Source organism: Taudactylus pleione, unplaced genomic scaffold, assembly GCF_031769625.1.
Source record: "Taudactylus pleione unplaced genomic scaffold, aTauple2 ptg001781l, whole genome shotgun sequence".
NCBI classification, from domain to species: Eukaryota; Metazoa; Chordata; class Amphibia; order Anura; family Myobatrachidae; genus Taudactylus; species Taudactylus pleione.
The window spans coordinates 117858-134894 of record NW_028286178.1 but is presented as its reverse complement, the minus strand read 5'-3'; the positions used below and the strand labels follow the sequence as shown (position 1 = coordinate 134894).

The 17037-nt window shown below is 41.0% G+C and overlaps 2 protein-coding genes across 2 annotated transcripts in view; one reads left to right on the top strand and one right to left on the bottom strand.

The window, feature by feature from the left end:
- Positions 1-17037, top strand: part of LOC148436361 (uncharacterized) — a 69291-nt gene that overhangs the window by 7128 nt on the left and 45126 nt on the right. Inside the window, exons 3-4 of the mRNA XM_088464963.1 lie at positions 147-343; positions 581-1616. Coding sequence (XP_088321089.1) covers positions 147-343; positions 581-1616 — 1233 coding nt within the window. The remainder of the gene's footprint in view (positions 1-146; positions 344-580; positions 1617-17037) is intronic.
- LOC148436362 (uncharacterized) overlaps positions 1-17037 on the bottom strand; it is a 98154-nt gene that overhangs the window by 55784 nt on the left and 25333 nt on the right. The window contains exon 8 of the mRNA XM_088464979.1: positions 14578-14589. Within this exon, the coding sequence (XP_088321105.1) occupies positions 14578-14589 (12 nt within the window). The remainder of the gene's footprint in view (positions 1-14577; positions 14590-17037) is intronic.

The following is a 17037-nucleotide window of genomic DNA, read 5'->3' as shown; positions in this document are numbered from 1 at the left end:
GCATAAAATGTCAGGTGATGAGTTTTATATTGTGCCTTGGAGCATCGTGAGTTTATCCATTTGATGGTGATTTAAGGTCATTTGATAAGTCTTTATTGGAAAATTAAATTTATGTGGCATCAGTCATATATTTATTTTATTCCCAGCAGATGGAGGTAACAGTAGGAATATCTTGAAGGAAAATCTATATTTATCTCCAGATTGTGAAATAGAAGATAATGACATCAAAGAAGATTCTCCAAGAGAATACCCCATTACCCCAATTATACATCCAGTACCTCACAGTGCAGATGTATCTCCTGATCCTGCTTATAATGAGGAATGTTCTCCTGGTACCTCTATCGCAGCTCTTAGAGTAGATAAAGTGTTTCCCTCTTCTATAGATGACAAATGTTTTACACAGAATACAAAGCCTATTACCCAGCAGCCAGCTAAGGCAGGTGATAGGCCATTTCCATGCTCTGAGTGTGAGAAATGTTTTAAATATAAATCACATCTTGTTACACATCAGAGAAGTCACACAGGTGAGAAACTATTTTCATGTTCCGAATGTGGGAAATGTTTTACAAACAAATCACAGCTTATTAGACATCTGCGAAGCCACACAGGTGAGAAACCATTTCCATGTTCTGAGTGTGGGAAATATGTTACATACAAATCAAAACTAGTTATACATGAGAGAGTTCACACTGGTGAGAAACCATTTCCATGCAATGAGTGTGGGAAATGTTTTACATATAAAATTGATCTTGTTAGACATCAGAGAAGTCACACAAGTGAGAAACCATTTTCGTGTTCTGAGTGTGGGAAATGTTTTATAGGGAAATCACATCTTGTTATACATCAAAGAACTCACACAGGTGAGAAACCATTTCCATGCACTGAATGTGGGAAATGTTTTTCACTAAAATCTCAACTTTTTTTGCATCAGAGAAGTCACACAGGTGAGAAACCGTTTCCATGTTCTGAGTGTGGGAAATGTTTTACACAAAAATCACAACTTGTTAAACATCAGAGAACTCACACAGGTGAGAAACCATTTCCATGCTTTGAGTGTGGAGTAAGTTTTACACAGAAATCAGATCTTGTTTCACATGAGAGATGTCATACAGGTGAGAAACCATTTCCATGTTCTGAGTGTGGGAAATGTTTCCAACAAAAATCAGATCTTGTTAAACATCATAGAACTCACACAGGTGAGAAACCATTTCCATGTTCTGAGTGTGGGAAATGTTTCCAACAAAAATCGGATCTTGTTATACATCAGAGACGTCATACAGGTGAGAAACCATTTCCATGTTCTGTGTGTGGGAAATGTTTTTCACTAAAATCAAATCTTGTTGCACATCAGAGAAGTCACACAGGTGAGAAACCATTTCCATGCACTGAGTGTGGGAAATGTTTTACACAGAAATCAAATCTTGTTATACATCAGAGACGTCATACAGGTGAGAAACCATTTCCATGTTCTGAGTGTGGAATAAGTTTTACACAAAAATCAGATCTTGTTGCTCATCAGAGACGTCATACAGGTGAGAAACCATTTCCATGTTCTGAGTGTGGAAAATGTTTTTCACAAAAATCAAATCTTGTTAAACATCAGAGAAGTCACATAGGTAAGAAACCATTTCCATGATCTGAGTGTGGGAAATGTTTTAAGCAAAAATCATATCTTGTCAAACATCAGAGAAGTCACATAGGTAAGAAACCATTTCCATGATCTGAGTGTGGGAAATGTTTTAAGCAAAAATCATATCTTGTTAAACATCAGAGAAGTCACATAGGTAAGAAACCATTTCCATGATCTGAGTGTGGGAAATGTTTTAAGCAAAAATCATATCTTGTTAAACATCACAGACATTACCCAGATTAGCTATTCTCATGATCTGATTGTTAGAAATTACAAAACTAATCTCATTAAACCATTAATTGTATACTTGAGTTATTTAGTAACTGTAGCCTTTATAGCAATTTGGTATTGGATCACCTGAATGGTATAAAAGTGTGTAGGAAGTCATGAGGAACAGTGGCTAAGAGTGCTGTCATCTAATAATAGATCATAAGGTCTGAGACCTGACAGACCAGTTCCTGCCACCCACCTCCTCCCCTCTATGTAATACCTATTATATGCTGCAGGGAGGCCATGTGCCCAGAGCAATGGGATGATATAAACAGTTATATCAGATTAATTTGCTAGAGAAAAATAAAAGCTGTCACACACCATCAGGACACAACAGTGAGGAGAGAGGACTGTCCTTTATGTGGGTGTCCCTGGTGCTCCAGGTGGTGTCTCCAGTATATGTATCTTTTATTTTAAATAAACTACTTTTTGTCTACTTCTCTTAACTGAGATTAGAGGATGATGCTATTAAGATCTATTTATGTAACTTAATATTGTGCAGTATGTACTAATACAATATACCTGCTACATTGTAATATGGATTTCCATGTACAAAATGCCAGACCAACATCTACTTTCTACTATTGGGATTTGAGGGAATGTCATAAGCTAATTAACTAAGGGAAGTATAATTAAAGTATAATTAAAAGCTTTTATTTTTATTCAGTATATCTGTGTTTGAGTTAATGAATAGACCAAATATACCTAACACAAATTATGCTGAGCCACTCTCTATAGCCAAGCGTGAACATTGAGATTGAAGCTGGGCATATACTTACAGTCCTTTAGAGGAACTCCACAGCTGGACACAGAAATGGCTGGATACAGCTCTCATTAATATAAACCCAGAGGTCTGTATTTATCATACAGGAGTTATTTGATGAGATACCAACCAGATTGATTTTTATAACAAACATTGTTTTCAACTGGACACATGAGAGCGATCATATGTAATAATAAGATATTATTACCTTGGGAAGTTACGATCCATCTTTATCTAGAAGTGAGATCCAGTGAGCATATTATTCAGTGCCTATATTTTTATATATATGCTTATTGGGATTTAAAATATTTTTTGTTGAGTGTAAAAAGATTTGTTAAATTTTTTTTGTTGCGTCTTGATCATTATTGGTTCTGCCATGCCTAGTACTTGTGTAGTTAATAGGTGGAATTAATTAGTGCAAAACCTTGTTTCTTCTTCAGCTTCCATAGGGCTCCACAGGGAGACATTGGGGGGAAGGGAAGTGTAGATGGTGGATGAAGACCGGACACCAGTTAAGCTTTTGGACTCTCAGAATGCTCCAGTCCTTTCCTATACCTTGAGCCTGAGGCAAATCAGTTTGCCAGGTGTCCGGCAGGAGCTGGATCACATCTATAACGGTGGGCTGCATTATGCAACCCAAGCTTTTAATTTTATTTTTTTACTTTTTTTTTCTACAATGAGCAAGCAGCACTAGACGTCTGTGCTGCCGCTCCATCACCCCTCTGCAGCGACTCGGCAGGGCTCCCTGGGACCGTGCTAGCGGGCCCTGTGGATGGACCCCAGGCTGCAGCCAAAACTTCAGGGGACAGAAGCGGTAACCCGCATTTCAGCACTTACCTCCATCTGAGGGGACAGGCCGGAGGCGCTGAGTGTGGACAACAGTGTATCTGGAACTCAACGGCACCACCAGGGTACATATTGGAGTGGGAGTCCAGCATCCCAGTGGTTAATAATCAGCCAGGGGATGTCAGCTCACCCTTCATGTGGCCCCTCAACTTGCCGCCCTGAGCTGTTCATCCTCCTATGCCCCCTCAGATCCCTGGCATCCATTTTCTTCAGGCACAGCCACAGCTGTTTCGAAGAGAAAAATAACTTTTTGGGGCACTCAAATACAAATATTGATAAACTTAAAACGTAGCTTTTATTTTATCTTTATCAATATTTGTCTTTGAGTGTTCCCAAACAGAGTTCTTTTTCTCTTCGAAACCAATTTCCCATGTCTATATATTCAGGGGAGCACCTCCACGCCTATTATTTGTGATACCCTGACTAGGGTATAATTCTGAAAAATTGTGGATAATTATACACTGTTTTATATCATCTATACTGTTTCTATGATCCTGTGCTCAAAATATATTCCCCGACTTCCCTTTTCTAGTTTGTGACAGCCACAGCTGTCTCTGGGAACGCTGGGCCTGGTCCCCTCATACCTCCTAAGAGCCAGGTTATGTAGCACTAAAGCCTACCTGATACTGCGGTCTGAGTAGCTGATTGTAGTGCCCTTTGCAGTTATATTGATTTCTGCATTGTATGTGACTTATGCTAGCGCTGTCTGTGTATTCTCACTGTTCTGTCAGCTTATACCTTTCCCTTTTGTCTCACTATAAACCCTAACATCTGTGTATAGAGGGTCCACTGTACTTCACATCTACTTGTATTTGTGAAGGCTGTCACATACTGGGTTATTGCACTCTGCTCAGGGCCATATTCTGTGCTGTGTTCCCCTGCAGGTGTATCTAAACTAAGGCAGGGACACTGTACTACATATACACTTGTATTTGTGAAAAGCTGTCACATACTTAGTGGTTGCATGCTACTCAGTGCCATATTGTGTGCTATACTATCCTGCAGCTACATCTAGCAAAGGCAAGGGTAGCAAGAAATTTGCTGCACCTACAGTATACTGCTCTCATGCAAATCCTGTACAGCAGGCTTAACTCAGGAGGATTTAATTCAGGATGGGCTATGTGCAACGTGTTATAACATACCAGGCCAATCAGCCCCTGCCCAGGAACCCCCTGGGCTTCCTTCTCACAGGTGTTAGCTACTATAGCAGACCGCCTCAGCCTTGGCAGTAATTCCCCCTATGGGGTTGCCACAACATGTCAGGCGATACAAGTGCCTCCTATGCCTCCTCCATGGGTAGACATACTCTAACTCTACAGAGTCTAGCGGCTACCTCCATGCCCTTTCAAAATATGTTGCAATGTGAGAAGCCCCTACCCATTAAAACTACTAAAGGTGCCTACACTCATAGCGATGTACTCACGATCTGACATTGTGTACAATTTCCCCTGAACTCTTCCCTGGAGCTTCCCGGCAGTTGTGGTCACGATTAGGTCAAAAAAGCTGCCAATTTGACACATGATCTATCATGAATCGTGTCAGAATTCTAAATCGGGAGATCGTGCACGATAAATCATGAGTTTACCAAACAACATACAAGGATCTTCACGATTGGTGGGAAATTATCAGTATAAAGTGTTTGGTCACCCAAGCTGGGGTCAAGGTGATCCAGGAGAGGGCCCAGCAAAGTAGGAGAGCATGCTGGACCAAAGAGTGGCTACTGCAAAGGGATACTCGCTCTCACATGTCCCTGCTGATGGAGATCAAGGAGTACAACCCGGACGACTACCGCAACTACGTGCGCATGGATGACGCTACTTTCCAGGAGTTGCTGAGTATGGTGACCCCCCACATCTGGAGGCAGGACACAAAGTGTCGGAGGGAAATCCCTGCTAAAGAGAGGCTGGTGGCTACCCTGAGGTACCTGGCTACAGGAAGGTCACTGGAAAACCTGAAGTTTGGGAGACTCATCTCACCTCAGTCCTTGGGCATCATCATCCCGGAGACCTGCAAGGCTATCGATAAAGTGCTGCAGTACCAGTAATGCAAGGTACAGAAAAAAAAAACACTAGACATTTGTTTCTTGTGAAAGAAAAAAGTTGTTTTTTTGTTTTTTGAAAACTATATAATTGTAGAGAAGTTATTGGAACAAATGGGGCGCAAATCTAATAATAGCAGCTCCAAAAAATTCTACCTCGTCTTGCCCAAATACAAGAAAATTAGACATATACAGTTTGAAATATAGATAGTGTTCTTAGATCGCTTATAACATAAATAATATATACTCATAAAAGTCCTTTATAGCTTGTCACTTCTTAGCACGTTTCCTCTTCAGACAATGCGTATACATAAAATAGAAGGGACAAAAAGCACATCTGTGTAGAATTGTTTCCAAAGTTCATATATATTTTCATACACAAAAACTCTTGTGGAAGATGAATTTTTCTCTATGATTTTCTAAGATATAGCGACGTACCACACTCACATATAGTCAATATGGTAGAAATCCTAAAAAGAAATATTTTTCTTAAAACTTCTCACAGTGTAAAAGTTCAACATAAGGCCAGAGAAAAAGGTTAGATGTACGCTACCCACTTCAAATACAGTAGAGAAAAATATATAAAGGTATCTTCCAATAAAATTGCACCCAACTCACTTGTAACAAGTGCAAATAAAGCACATCAAGGTTTCTTTCATCCAAAGATCCTCAGTGTGTATCCAATATAAGCCAGCAACTGATTTTCAGAATTTATTATAAATACACAAATAACACACAAGGTCAAAAATAAAAACATAAAATATATGCACACAGTCCAAAGTGAGGGGAGAAATCACATTATCCAGGTACAGCTGTTATCAAGGATATAGTTTCAAAAAGAACTGTCCGGAACAGCCTCCAAAAATATACCCAAGTACCTTACTGGAAGTGCGATATTTCACTGCCCCCAATGTCCTAATGGTGCAGTAGGCCTCTCACAACTAATGCGTTTCGATCTGTAATCTTTCTCAAGGTCCAATGAGAGGTGCACCCTACCTGTCTTTTATACTGGAGCCAATTTACATTACTCTGGTCACATGATCCAACCGGATGTCACATCGATCCCATTATCTGGTGAATTAGAATGTTTTCAAACTAATTAAATATAGTGTATGAAGGGGCGTGGCCTGGAGTAGCTAGGAATAGGCAGCATCTTCTCTGCTCTCCCGCTGAAATCCTGATAAAATATCCTGTATTTGGTTCTCTTCACTCCAGATTGCCTCCTACTGTGGGGTAATCTCTCCTGCCTGCTTTGTGCTTCGTGGGAGACTCTCTGCAAGATATATTATGACATTATCCTCAGTTATCGTTGAAGCCGGGCCTTCCTCTATACCCTGTCCTGGTGATTCTGTTCCGACTCCCACAACTACCTACTGGAGTGGGTTTAGCTTACTGGATTTATACTTACCTCCGGCAGTGTCTCCTGAAGTTCTGCTGCCACATCCTGCTGCTGATTTCTCCGTGGTCGCAAATTGCTAGCTCCGGTGTTTGGGGTGCCTGAGACGAGGTCCGTTGCCATTTTGTTGCTGGGATCCTTCTGGCTGCCTTCTCAGTGTCCTTGTGGTGCTGATGCTTCTTAGTATGCAGACTGGATGATCATCACACTTGTCTCTCTTCACACTGGTAACTTCCTGCCTAACGCCTTCTATCTCCTGATATTTACTTTCCTGGACTTAAACCTGTTGGTTTGGTACATTTTGTGGAAGACTTCCTCACCCATCACCTCAGCTGTGATCAGCTAATTGTTTTCCAAATATTCTGCTATTTGATATCCTGGACTTATCCTTGATTTATGCTCCACACATATATATGTATATATTGGATATATCCGAGCTCGCTCACTTCAAAGATGGACAGTTCTTTGTATCAGATCCTTCGGGCAATTGAAATATCTACTCAGAATATTCTCAGTAAATCAAGTTATAGATGGACACCATGACTTCCTGTTCTGCTCCTTCGCTGATATCTGATGGGGCTGAGATGGCTGTGCCTAAATCTCTTGTTCCTGCTGTTCTCATATCCTCTCCAAAAGAGGATATTCTGGACTTATTTTTTCCACTGGCTGTGGACCTGCCTGTATTTGTCAACTATTTTGAGGCTGGGGGTGTTGGGCTTACAATGGTTTGCCACAAAATTCTGCTTCTATTTATATTAGATGTTTTGAGATTCCAAGATTTTAAACTCAAATATTTTACTTGTTTTTCTATTTGTTTCCGAGTAGGATGGGACAGGTCAATTTTTCTGTTTTTATTTTGGCAAGAGGTTGAGGCCTGGCCAGACTAATTTTATAGTTTATATAATCCTGATTGTTGTACATTTGAATGTGCGGTTTCAAGTAATTTGTATGGAGGGAGCTCAATAATTATTTTCTTTAAAACGGGAGAGCTGAGTTGACCTAGCTTAAGGTCATTAATTTATAGCCCTGGTTATTTACATTGTTTTAATATCCTGTATTAGGGATGGATGGAGGGGGGGTAGTTTCTTAGGTAGCTAGTACAGATTTGGGGGGTGGCATGTTTTGGGGATCCAAGTGTGTCTGGGTTGGGGTTAGGTCATACAGGGTGGGGGATAATTGGGTGGTTTGTTTTGGGTTTATCATTTATTTTGGTAGATGGGGTTTATTTTCTTTTTATATATTTTGTATAATATAGTGTGGTTATTTTCCATGTCCCCCTTTTTTTTACGCTGGTTCAAGTTGCAGGTATCTGGATGGCGCCTTCGGGTACCTGTTCTATTCAATTATTTGTTGGAGATTGCATTTATATCCTGTTTGCTCATATATATTCTTCAACATGTTGTTTTTGATATATGCTATTATCAGTGCTGCATATCTGTATTTTTTCATTTCTCATTGTCTACCACATTTTTTGGGGGTATTTTTGTTATGTTCGTTTCTATTTTCTTAAAATCAATAAAAAAATACTGAATTTAAATATAGTGTATGAAGATCCCCTCTAAAGGAGCTATATGCGCCAACCCTGGGAACAGTGGTTTGGCACACAGCACCAAGGGAGATCCAATGTGATTATCTTGCGCCTCACCAGAAGTGTGTCACATACTGGAACTTCCGAGATCGCGTTCAATTCCAGTGGAACGCAAGCTGGAAGTCTAATTACTGTTGCTGGTATGTCACATACAGGAAGTTCCAAAATGTGTTCCAATCTCCTGGAACGCATATTTAGGATTAAGTGCTGATAGTTCCGCAAATAAGCTATTCGGTCATGATTGGAGGGGTTTTAAATGTATATATTTTGTGTGTTCCAGTTTCACATACCCAAGTATTAATGGTTGAATCCGCAGGTAAACTACTTGGGCATATTTTTTTTTAATGTAGATGTGTATATCAATAAATGCACTATGTACTAATAATTAAAATACATTATAATAAATACAGTATAAAAAAACTGTGTATGTATATATATATATATATATATATTTATAAAAAACATAGTGGTGATTTTCCAAATAGATATCACATCGTCACCTGTCCCTTATAGGATAAAATCAACATACTAAAATTTTAATGTAAAAACCACTTTAGCTCGAAATCGGCATTTAAACCCCCTGGTATTAGCGTGTCAAGGTTAAAGGTCCACCTCATTTCGGCTCTAGCGAGATTACCCTCTAAATCTCTATCCTTCCAATTGGACTTTATATTCTGGATACCTGTTCAAACTGGCGTCTGACCCATCATATAACATACAGCAGCCTACCTATAGGGAGTGATAAAATTTGGTGGTAGGTATTATCTTTTTATTATTGTTGCCTGTACTATCACCAAATTTTATCAATCAATTGAACAGGCCAATACACACATGGCACAAGTACAGATTATGGCCCCAGCTTCCATCAATTTGTACTTATGCCATGTGTGTTGTGACTTTGTCCAATCACCGTCATCACCACCATATAGCATACAGCACCTATTGGGAGTGATAAAATTTGATGATAGTACAGGCAACAATAATACAAAAAAAAATACCTAATAGTTATGAATAACGGGGCAAATCATCCTCTGCCTCCAGCAAAGTAGTATAAATAGTCTGGCTTGTGGGTGGGGTACTGGGTGGGGGAGTAACCTCCAACTGGGCTGAGGGGGCCTCACATAGGCAGTTGGGACAGGTGAATACAGAAGTGGGTCTGCAATGTAAGTTGACTCATGTCAATTACTATTTAGTGACCTTATTAATAGCTCATACATGAGCCTATGGAAATTTTCTTTGTTGGGTCATCCATTTTACGCATTCTACTGTTGATATGTGCTGTGAAAGTATCAATATCATCCGGCTGTTTCTGAAGGATGCGTTCTGCTTGCTGCAGAAATATGTCCTCCTGCTCTGTGTACTGATGTTGCTTTTTCCCATGTTTTTTTCATTTTTCGTTGGGAAGGTGCGGAACATGATGGGGGGGTTAGAATGGTTGTTGGCACTGGGGAAGAAGTTTCCACTTCGCTGTCCCCGATCAAACTTAGGTCCGGCGTGGAGGACATATCAGGTTCGTGGGTGGGAGTCTATATAGGAAAACAACTTTTTCTAGTTTCCAAACATCATGGAGGAGTGGAGGAGCATCGCTGAAGATTTTGAACAATGTTGGAATTTCCCTAACTGCAGAGGAGCCATCGATGGAAAACACATACGCATCAACCACCTGCCCACACCGGATCATATTACTACAACTATAAAGGCTTCTTCAGCATCGTTCTCATGGCAGTGGTGAACGCCAACTACGAATTTATGTTTGTAGATGTTGGCAAGAATGGGCGTGCTTCGGATGGTGGGTCCTTCAAACAAACGGCATTCTACCAGAGACTCACCAACAAAACCCTCAACTTGCCATCACTGTACGAGACACAGCGCAGCCTAAATTATGTTTTCATTGCAGACGAGGCTTTTGCTTTACATGAACATGTGATGAAGCCATTTGCACAGAGGGGCCTGACCAGACAGAAGAGGATCTACAACTATCGTCTATCCTGTGCACGACACACTGTGGAAAATGCATTTGGAATACTCAGCAACCGGTTCTACATTTTCCATGCCACCATAAACTTACGTGTGGACAAGATAGACTGGGTCGTGATGGCGTGCTGTGTGCTGCATAACTTTCTGTGAAGAAAGACTACACAATGAGGACCAGTCACAGCTAGACCAGAAGATGTAGGACATCCGGAAGAGATTGCCCAGTTTACATCAGTGATTTCACCTCCAATTCAAACAACATCAACTGCACATGCAAAAAAAGAGAGGGAGGAGTATATGGCCTATTTCAACTGAACAAGTGCGGTGCTATGGCAGGACTGTCTGTGAACTAACTGACTACAGTGGACATTTGGGATTATTTAAAAAAAAAAAAAGTTTTGGTGTATGAACAAAATCTCCTTAGATGGTCCACTCACTTCTGCCGCCTCTTCTCCCTCTTGCTCGGCCATCAGGACGACAGATGGGCATTGTGGCTCCTATTCACTGATGAAGCTTATCAAGTTATAGTACCACAGCATTGGATGATGCACGTCATCGGTGCCTGCTCCGGACCTTTTTGATTCGGCCATTTTTTCTTCTTGATGTACACCGTACACAAGTTTTGGATTTTCAGACGGACTGTTTTGAGGGTAGCATCCGCAATAAACTTTTTGGTGTACTCCAAAAACACCTCCAAAGCTGCCAATTTTTGAGACTTATTATGGTATTGTCTACAGCTTATCCGCCATAGACATTCTTTGGACTGTAGGATTTTGAGGAATCCAGTCACTGACTCTCGCTCATAATCCATAGACATTCCTAGGAAGAAGAAAAATATGGACATATAGATTTTTAGCTATAATTGGAAATTATTTTGTGATTTTTAATGTTAATGTTAAATGTTTTAATATGTTTATTTTTTACAGAATTTTAATATTTGTTATTGTATTGTAATATGTTTTTTTTACAGGAATGTAATGTGCTTTTATTTGTATTGTTATGTTTTGTTTTTTTATTGAAGCACGACACAATGATACAAGTGTAATAGAGACATATCAAAGAGTAAGCATGGGTACAAAATTGGTATTACAAGTGAGTGATGTGCATACGATATCACATAGAGAAAACAAGGATGTATCCATGCGATACAAAGGCAACACATGAAGCACATAGTAACTGTATAGAACATAATAGAGTTAATGACTAGAACCACAGTGTAGACAGTAAAGTACTAAATTGTCGCCTCAACCACTTATCTTAATTTTTCTATCCAAACAAATGTGACTATCTCTGGAGTGGTGTTAGGATCTGCGCTTAGCAGATAATTTTTTAATTGCCATTGAGACACTGCAATTAATCCTGTCTGTGTGCTGATCACATGTGTTCAGTAATTAACTGTCTGCCTGTGTGCAGTATCAGCTGCTCACTAATTTATTTGCCAGTGTGCATAGGCCAGCTGCTCATTGGTCTGTCATTAGGGAGGCTTACAAGGCTTTCTCTGATTGGCCTTTGTATCTGTTATATTCCAGCCAGTCCTGCAATCCTTGCCGGTGATAGAGTATCTTGTGCTTCCGGTTGTTCCAGTCTCCTGATTCTCAGTCGAGTTCCTGTGCCAGTTCACTGTGTTTGTTTGCTGCAGTTTGTACCATCCAGGCAGCGCAGTCTGCATTCCACCTGCTCGTGTCGCTTGTGTCATCTAGGCGGCACGGTGTGCTTCCTCCTCCTGAAGCACCAGTCTAGCCCGGCAGCTTGTGTCAACCTGGCGACATAGGCCACAACTTAGCATTCCTAGTGCGCAATCCTGTGCATCGTCTCGTGTCATCCCGGCGGCATCGGTAACAACTTTGTGTTCCCACTGCACAAACCAGCGCACCATCGCCAGTGTCATCCTGGTGGGACTGGTAGCTACTCAGCATTCTATGTGTACAAATCCGTGCACCATCACCAGTGTCATCCCGGCGACATTGGTAGCAGCACTATGTCTAAGACCCATCAGCCCAAAGGCTGCTTCTAACCCTGGGGTCCCAGGTCACAACGTGCCATGGCAAACCAGCCCTCAAGGCTGCTTCACCAGCCCAAAGGCTGCATCTTGATCCAGGCCCTCAGGCCACCAGTCAAGGCAAACCAGCCCTCAAGGCTGCTTTACCAGCCCAAAGGCTGCATCTTGCTCCTGGCCCTCAAGGCTGCTTCAACAGCCCATTGGCTGCATCACACCTTTGGTCCATTGGCCGCCACTACCTACATCTAAATCGGCCCCAAAGGCTGCTCCAACACCCCAAAGGTTAGCTCTCACCTCTAGCCTTTCGGCTACCACCAATTCATGCAAATCAGCCCTCAAGGCTGTTTACACCAGGTCTAACCAAGACTAACCCTCAGTCTTTAACATTATCGCCGGCCATACAAACTAGAGGTTAGTCATGAAACCCGGACTCAATCCAGCACAAATTCTGGCAGCCCAGATTCAAGTCCTAACCCAGGAGGTCCAGGAACTTTCCCTCAACATTGAAGAGAAACGGACAGCACCCATTCGTGCCATGGGTCTTGAGCCCAAACTCAATCTGCCTGACCATTTTTCTGGAACTCACAAGGACTTTGTTAACTTTAGAGAGAGTTGCAAACCTTATTTTAAGCTTAGGCCTCTAACCTCGGGATCTGAAGTCCAACGTGTAGGCATTATCATTTCCCTCCTGCAGGGGGACCCACAGACTTGGGCATTCGGTCTTCCTCCCAGTTCTGTGGTCCTTCAGACCGTAGACTCCTTTTTCGCTGCCCTCAGACTGCTTTACGATGACCCAGACAAAGCAGCTTTGGCAGAGGCTAGCCTCCGGTCTCTGAGACAGGACAGCTGGGCAGTGGAAGATTATTGTCCTGTGTACTGGAAGTGGGCTGTGGATTCTAGGTGGAATGATCCTGCACTGTGGAGTCAGTTCTGATCGGGGTTGTCAGACCAGATCAAGGAGAAAATAATGACATACAGATACAGTACATCCTATAGCAAGCAAATAGCTAACTTACTCCTCCATAAATAGAGAAATGACAGATCAAACCGAGCGTGTCAGCATACAATCCACCCAGCACACACCACAGGACGCCAAACTGTGACGTCTCACCGTATCCCAGTGCATTCCCTTGAGGCACGCACGCCGTTACCTGGCAACACATGACTCCAGGTCGAGAGCCTTCAAGAAATGTATGGTGGTCCATCATTCAACTTTTAGAGCGGCTGTTGCTAACCAGACCAGCGACCAGCCAGTGGCAAAACATTTAGATTTTTCTGCTTTTTTGTCTACTATAGATATTGTTGTGGTATTTATAGTTGTGGGATTTATGATTATTTTTTTTTATAATTTTTTTTGTATTTTTTACTCTTTGTCTCTTATTTTGTTTGTTTATTATTATCATCATCTTGGCTTTTATTCTTTGGTTAGATATGTCTAGATTAGGTTGAAATTTCTTGGGTGATTGGCATTGTTTTATTTACTTATGTTTTTTGTATTATAATTTTTTCATTATTATTTTTTAATATTTTTTTTCAATATGTTTCTATTCATTAAGGTTTATCTAATTTGTTTATTCATTTTTCTTTTTGGGTTTCTCCCTTCCCTTTAACTATGGTTTATTATACACTTACGGGGGGGTTGTTTCTTTGTTTGTATGTTTCCGTTTTTCATCTTGGCCTATTTTTTTGTTCCATCTAACTCTTGCTTTTAGTCTGTATTATTTTATTTCTAGCTGGTTGTTTGGGGTTCTTATACTGTAGCTTTCTACACTTGTATATCTCTTACAGCATGATTGGTTCACAGGCTCCCGGCCGCATAATATAGCCCCTCATGGGCATCTAATGATATACACCACAAAACATGTGGTGCATGTGACAACTTGACGTATAGGGATATATTTGCCACTGTGCAGGTGTCGAAAAGAACCCCCCGTGTTCGATACCTGCAAGTTACACAGTTTATGCACCTGTAACAACCCAGTCTCTTTGTGGTAGGTCGCAGTCTGTACTGATCAAAGTTGATGATGTCAGTCCAAACCACCAGGTCCCTAATGTTCCTGCCCCAGCAATAACATGCTATGGGAACTTTGTTCTTAAATGATTTCAAGTCTTTATCTGTAGACACTATAGGCCATATTGCTCTAGTAGCCTTTTGTACAATAGGGCTGCTTGCCCCGATCACTTGATCTTGTTTATTTTTAGATTTAGGTTTAATATCTTTTAAAAAGTGCTTCTCTAGGTAATTGAAGAACCTTATTCTTACGTTGCTGGAGAAGATCTTCCGGATATCCACGTATAGTGAATTTCTGTATCATCTCATTAAGTTGTTTTTCAAGTAGCGATCTGTTATTATTGATCCTGGTCACACGTAACATCTGTGAGCAGGGAAGACCGGACTTCAATGCTTCAGGATGAAAACTAGAGTATCACGATAATGTCCGTGTCCTTCTGGAACACTGTAGTCTGTAATCCGTGCTTACTCATAGTAATCCTCACATCATGATATACAATCTCCTTATAGTTCTGTATGTAAATTTGATGGGTCCCCCTAGTTGGTTAATAGTCTCAATGTGTTGATGTAGTATTTCTGCATTGCCTGTCCACAAAATGAGGTCATCAATATAACAAAAGGATATGCCAATTAATTTCTGTATAATCAAAAAAACTATTTTTTTTCTCCTGTGAAAACAAAAATATTTGCATAGGTTGGTGCGACATTTGAACCCATGGCGCATCCGGCCTCTTGCAAATAAAACTTGCCATCAAATAAAAAATCATTTTGATGCAATAGCAAAGATATTAGTTTTATAATAAAGCTAGGTCCCGGGCCCACATAGGGAGAGTTGTCAATAATAATTTCCTGTACTGCTTTCAACCCCGCTTCATGGGGAATGGAGGTGCACAAGTTGCGTACATCAAGGGTACACAGCAGAGTATTGTTAGGCAGGGTTCCCAGGTGTTGCAATTCAACCAAAAGGGAAGTCGTATCCTTAAGGTAAGTCTTTAGTGACACACGGCTGCAACAAAATATCTAAACATTGTGAAATGGGTTGGAAAATTGAACCATGGGCAGAAACAATCGGCCGACCTGGTGGGCTAGTCGCACTCTTGTGTATCTTTGGGATGGTGTATAATAAAGGAACGTACAAAAAAGCGCTCTGTGGTATTGGAGTCTAATGTCTGAGTGCCAGTTGGGAAGTGTAATGAGACAGTATAACTAACAATTGTGTTAATATGTAATGGGTCTTAAAGACACGCTGGTAGGCGAAAACTTTAGGCTGGGTGTTCAGGACCAAAGTCCTTAAACGGGGATAGTCTGATTATGAAGTGAAGCTTCCTGGTGCCATAATTGTATAGCTATAGTATAATCTTGTTACCAAACTGGTGGGCAAAAACTTGGGGCTGGATGTTCAGGGCTAACAAGCCCCAGATGATATATTGCCCAAATAGACAGGATTTTTAGAACTGCTATCAAGAGGTAGACCACAGCTCCCGTGGGCAAAAACTGTAGGCAGGATATTCACATAACATAGTACCTTGTAATGTTTAAACCAGGTAGGCAAAAACTGTGGGCAGGTGGTTCCAACCACAGAGCATTTTCTTTTTTGTACATTTGTTGAAGGAATTTGGGATATTTCCTGAAAGAGCAGCTAGTGGTTCAACATCTTGTCTTCCCCCCCTATGAGCGCCGACTGCTGTTATCTGTTCTTGATTTATAATAAAGGAACAACAGGGTATTCCTGACCAAGTGCCTCCATGATTTGTTTGGTAATGATACCATCTGTGACAGCCTGTTGTAACACATTGTCAATTTCCAGTTTGAACGACATGGTGGGATCTCTCATTTACTGTATGTAACTCCATCATTAGGCCGATTCATGATATCAGACCTATAAATCAGACACAATCTGTATGACAATCGCTCTGCCCTTGTCAGCAGGGTGGATAACTATGTCATCATTTTTACTATATATTTTATATACACACACACAGAGATATATATATATATATATATATACACACACACACATAAATAAAGAGGTAAAAAAAATCACATTCTCAGGTCTGGACTATTTTGTGAACCCGGGGTGGATGCAGGAGTACATACAGGAACGGGTTTGCAGTACTGAAATGCAGCAGGTTTAATTGGATTATTAATATTCATGAAATGGTAGTAAACAAGTAACTGGCAGTAAATAAACAAGTCCGAGTGATGTGAGGCAGAAAACATGTCCTGGCAGAAGAGCAAAGTCCAAATAGTGAGGCTGAGAATCAATGACAGGGAGAGAAGCAGAGAGTCCAATGGAGGAGTAACTGAGGAACAGAAGTCTGTATACCGGAGTGGGCTCTGAGTCCGGAGAGCTGACAAAGTCACAACAGTGAGGTAAGTATCGGGGTATGGCAGGGTAGATGCGGGTATTCGGGAACAGCCTGAGGTGGAGACAGATCAGGAAACGAGTCACAGCTGGAACTGCAATAACAGGAGCTAAGGAGCACAGAGAACTCTCACACAGCTATGCCGTGTATACGTTG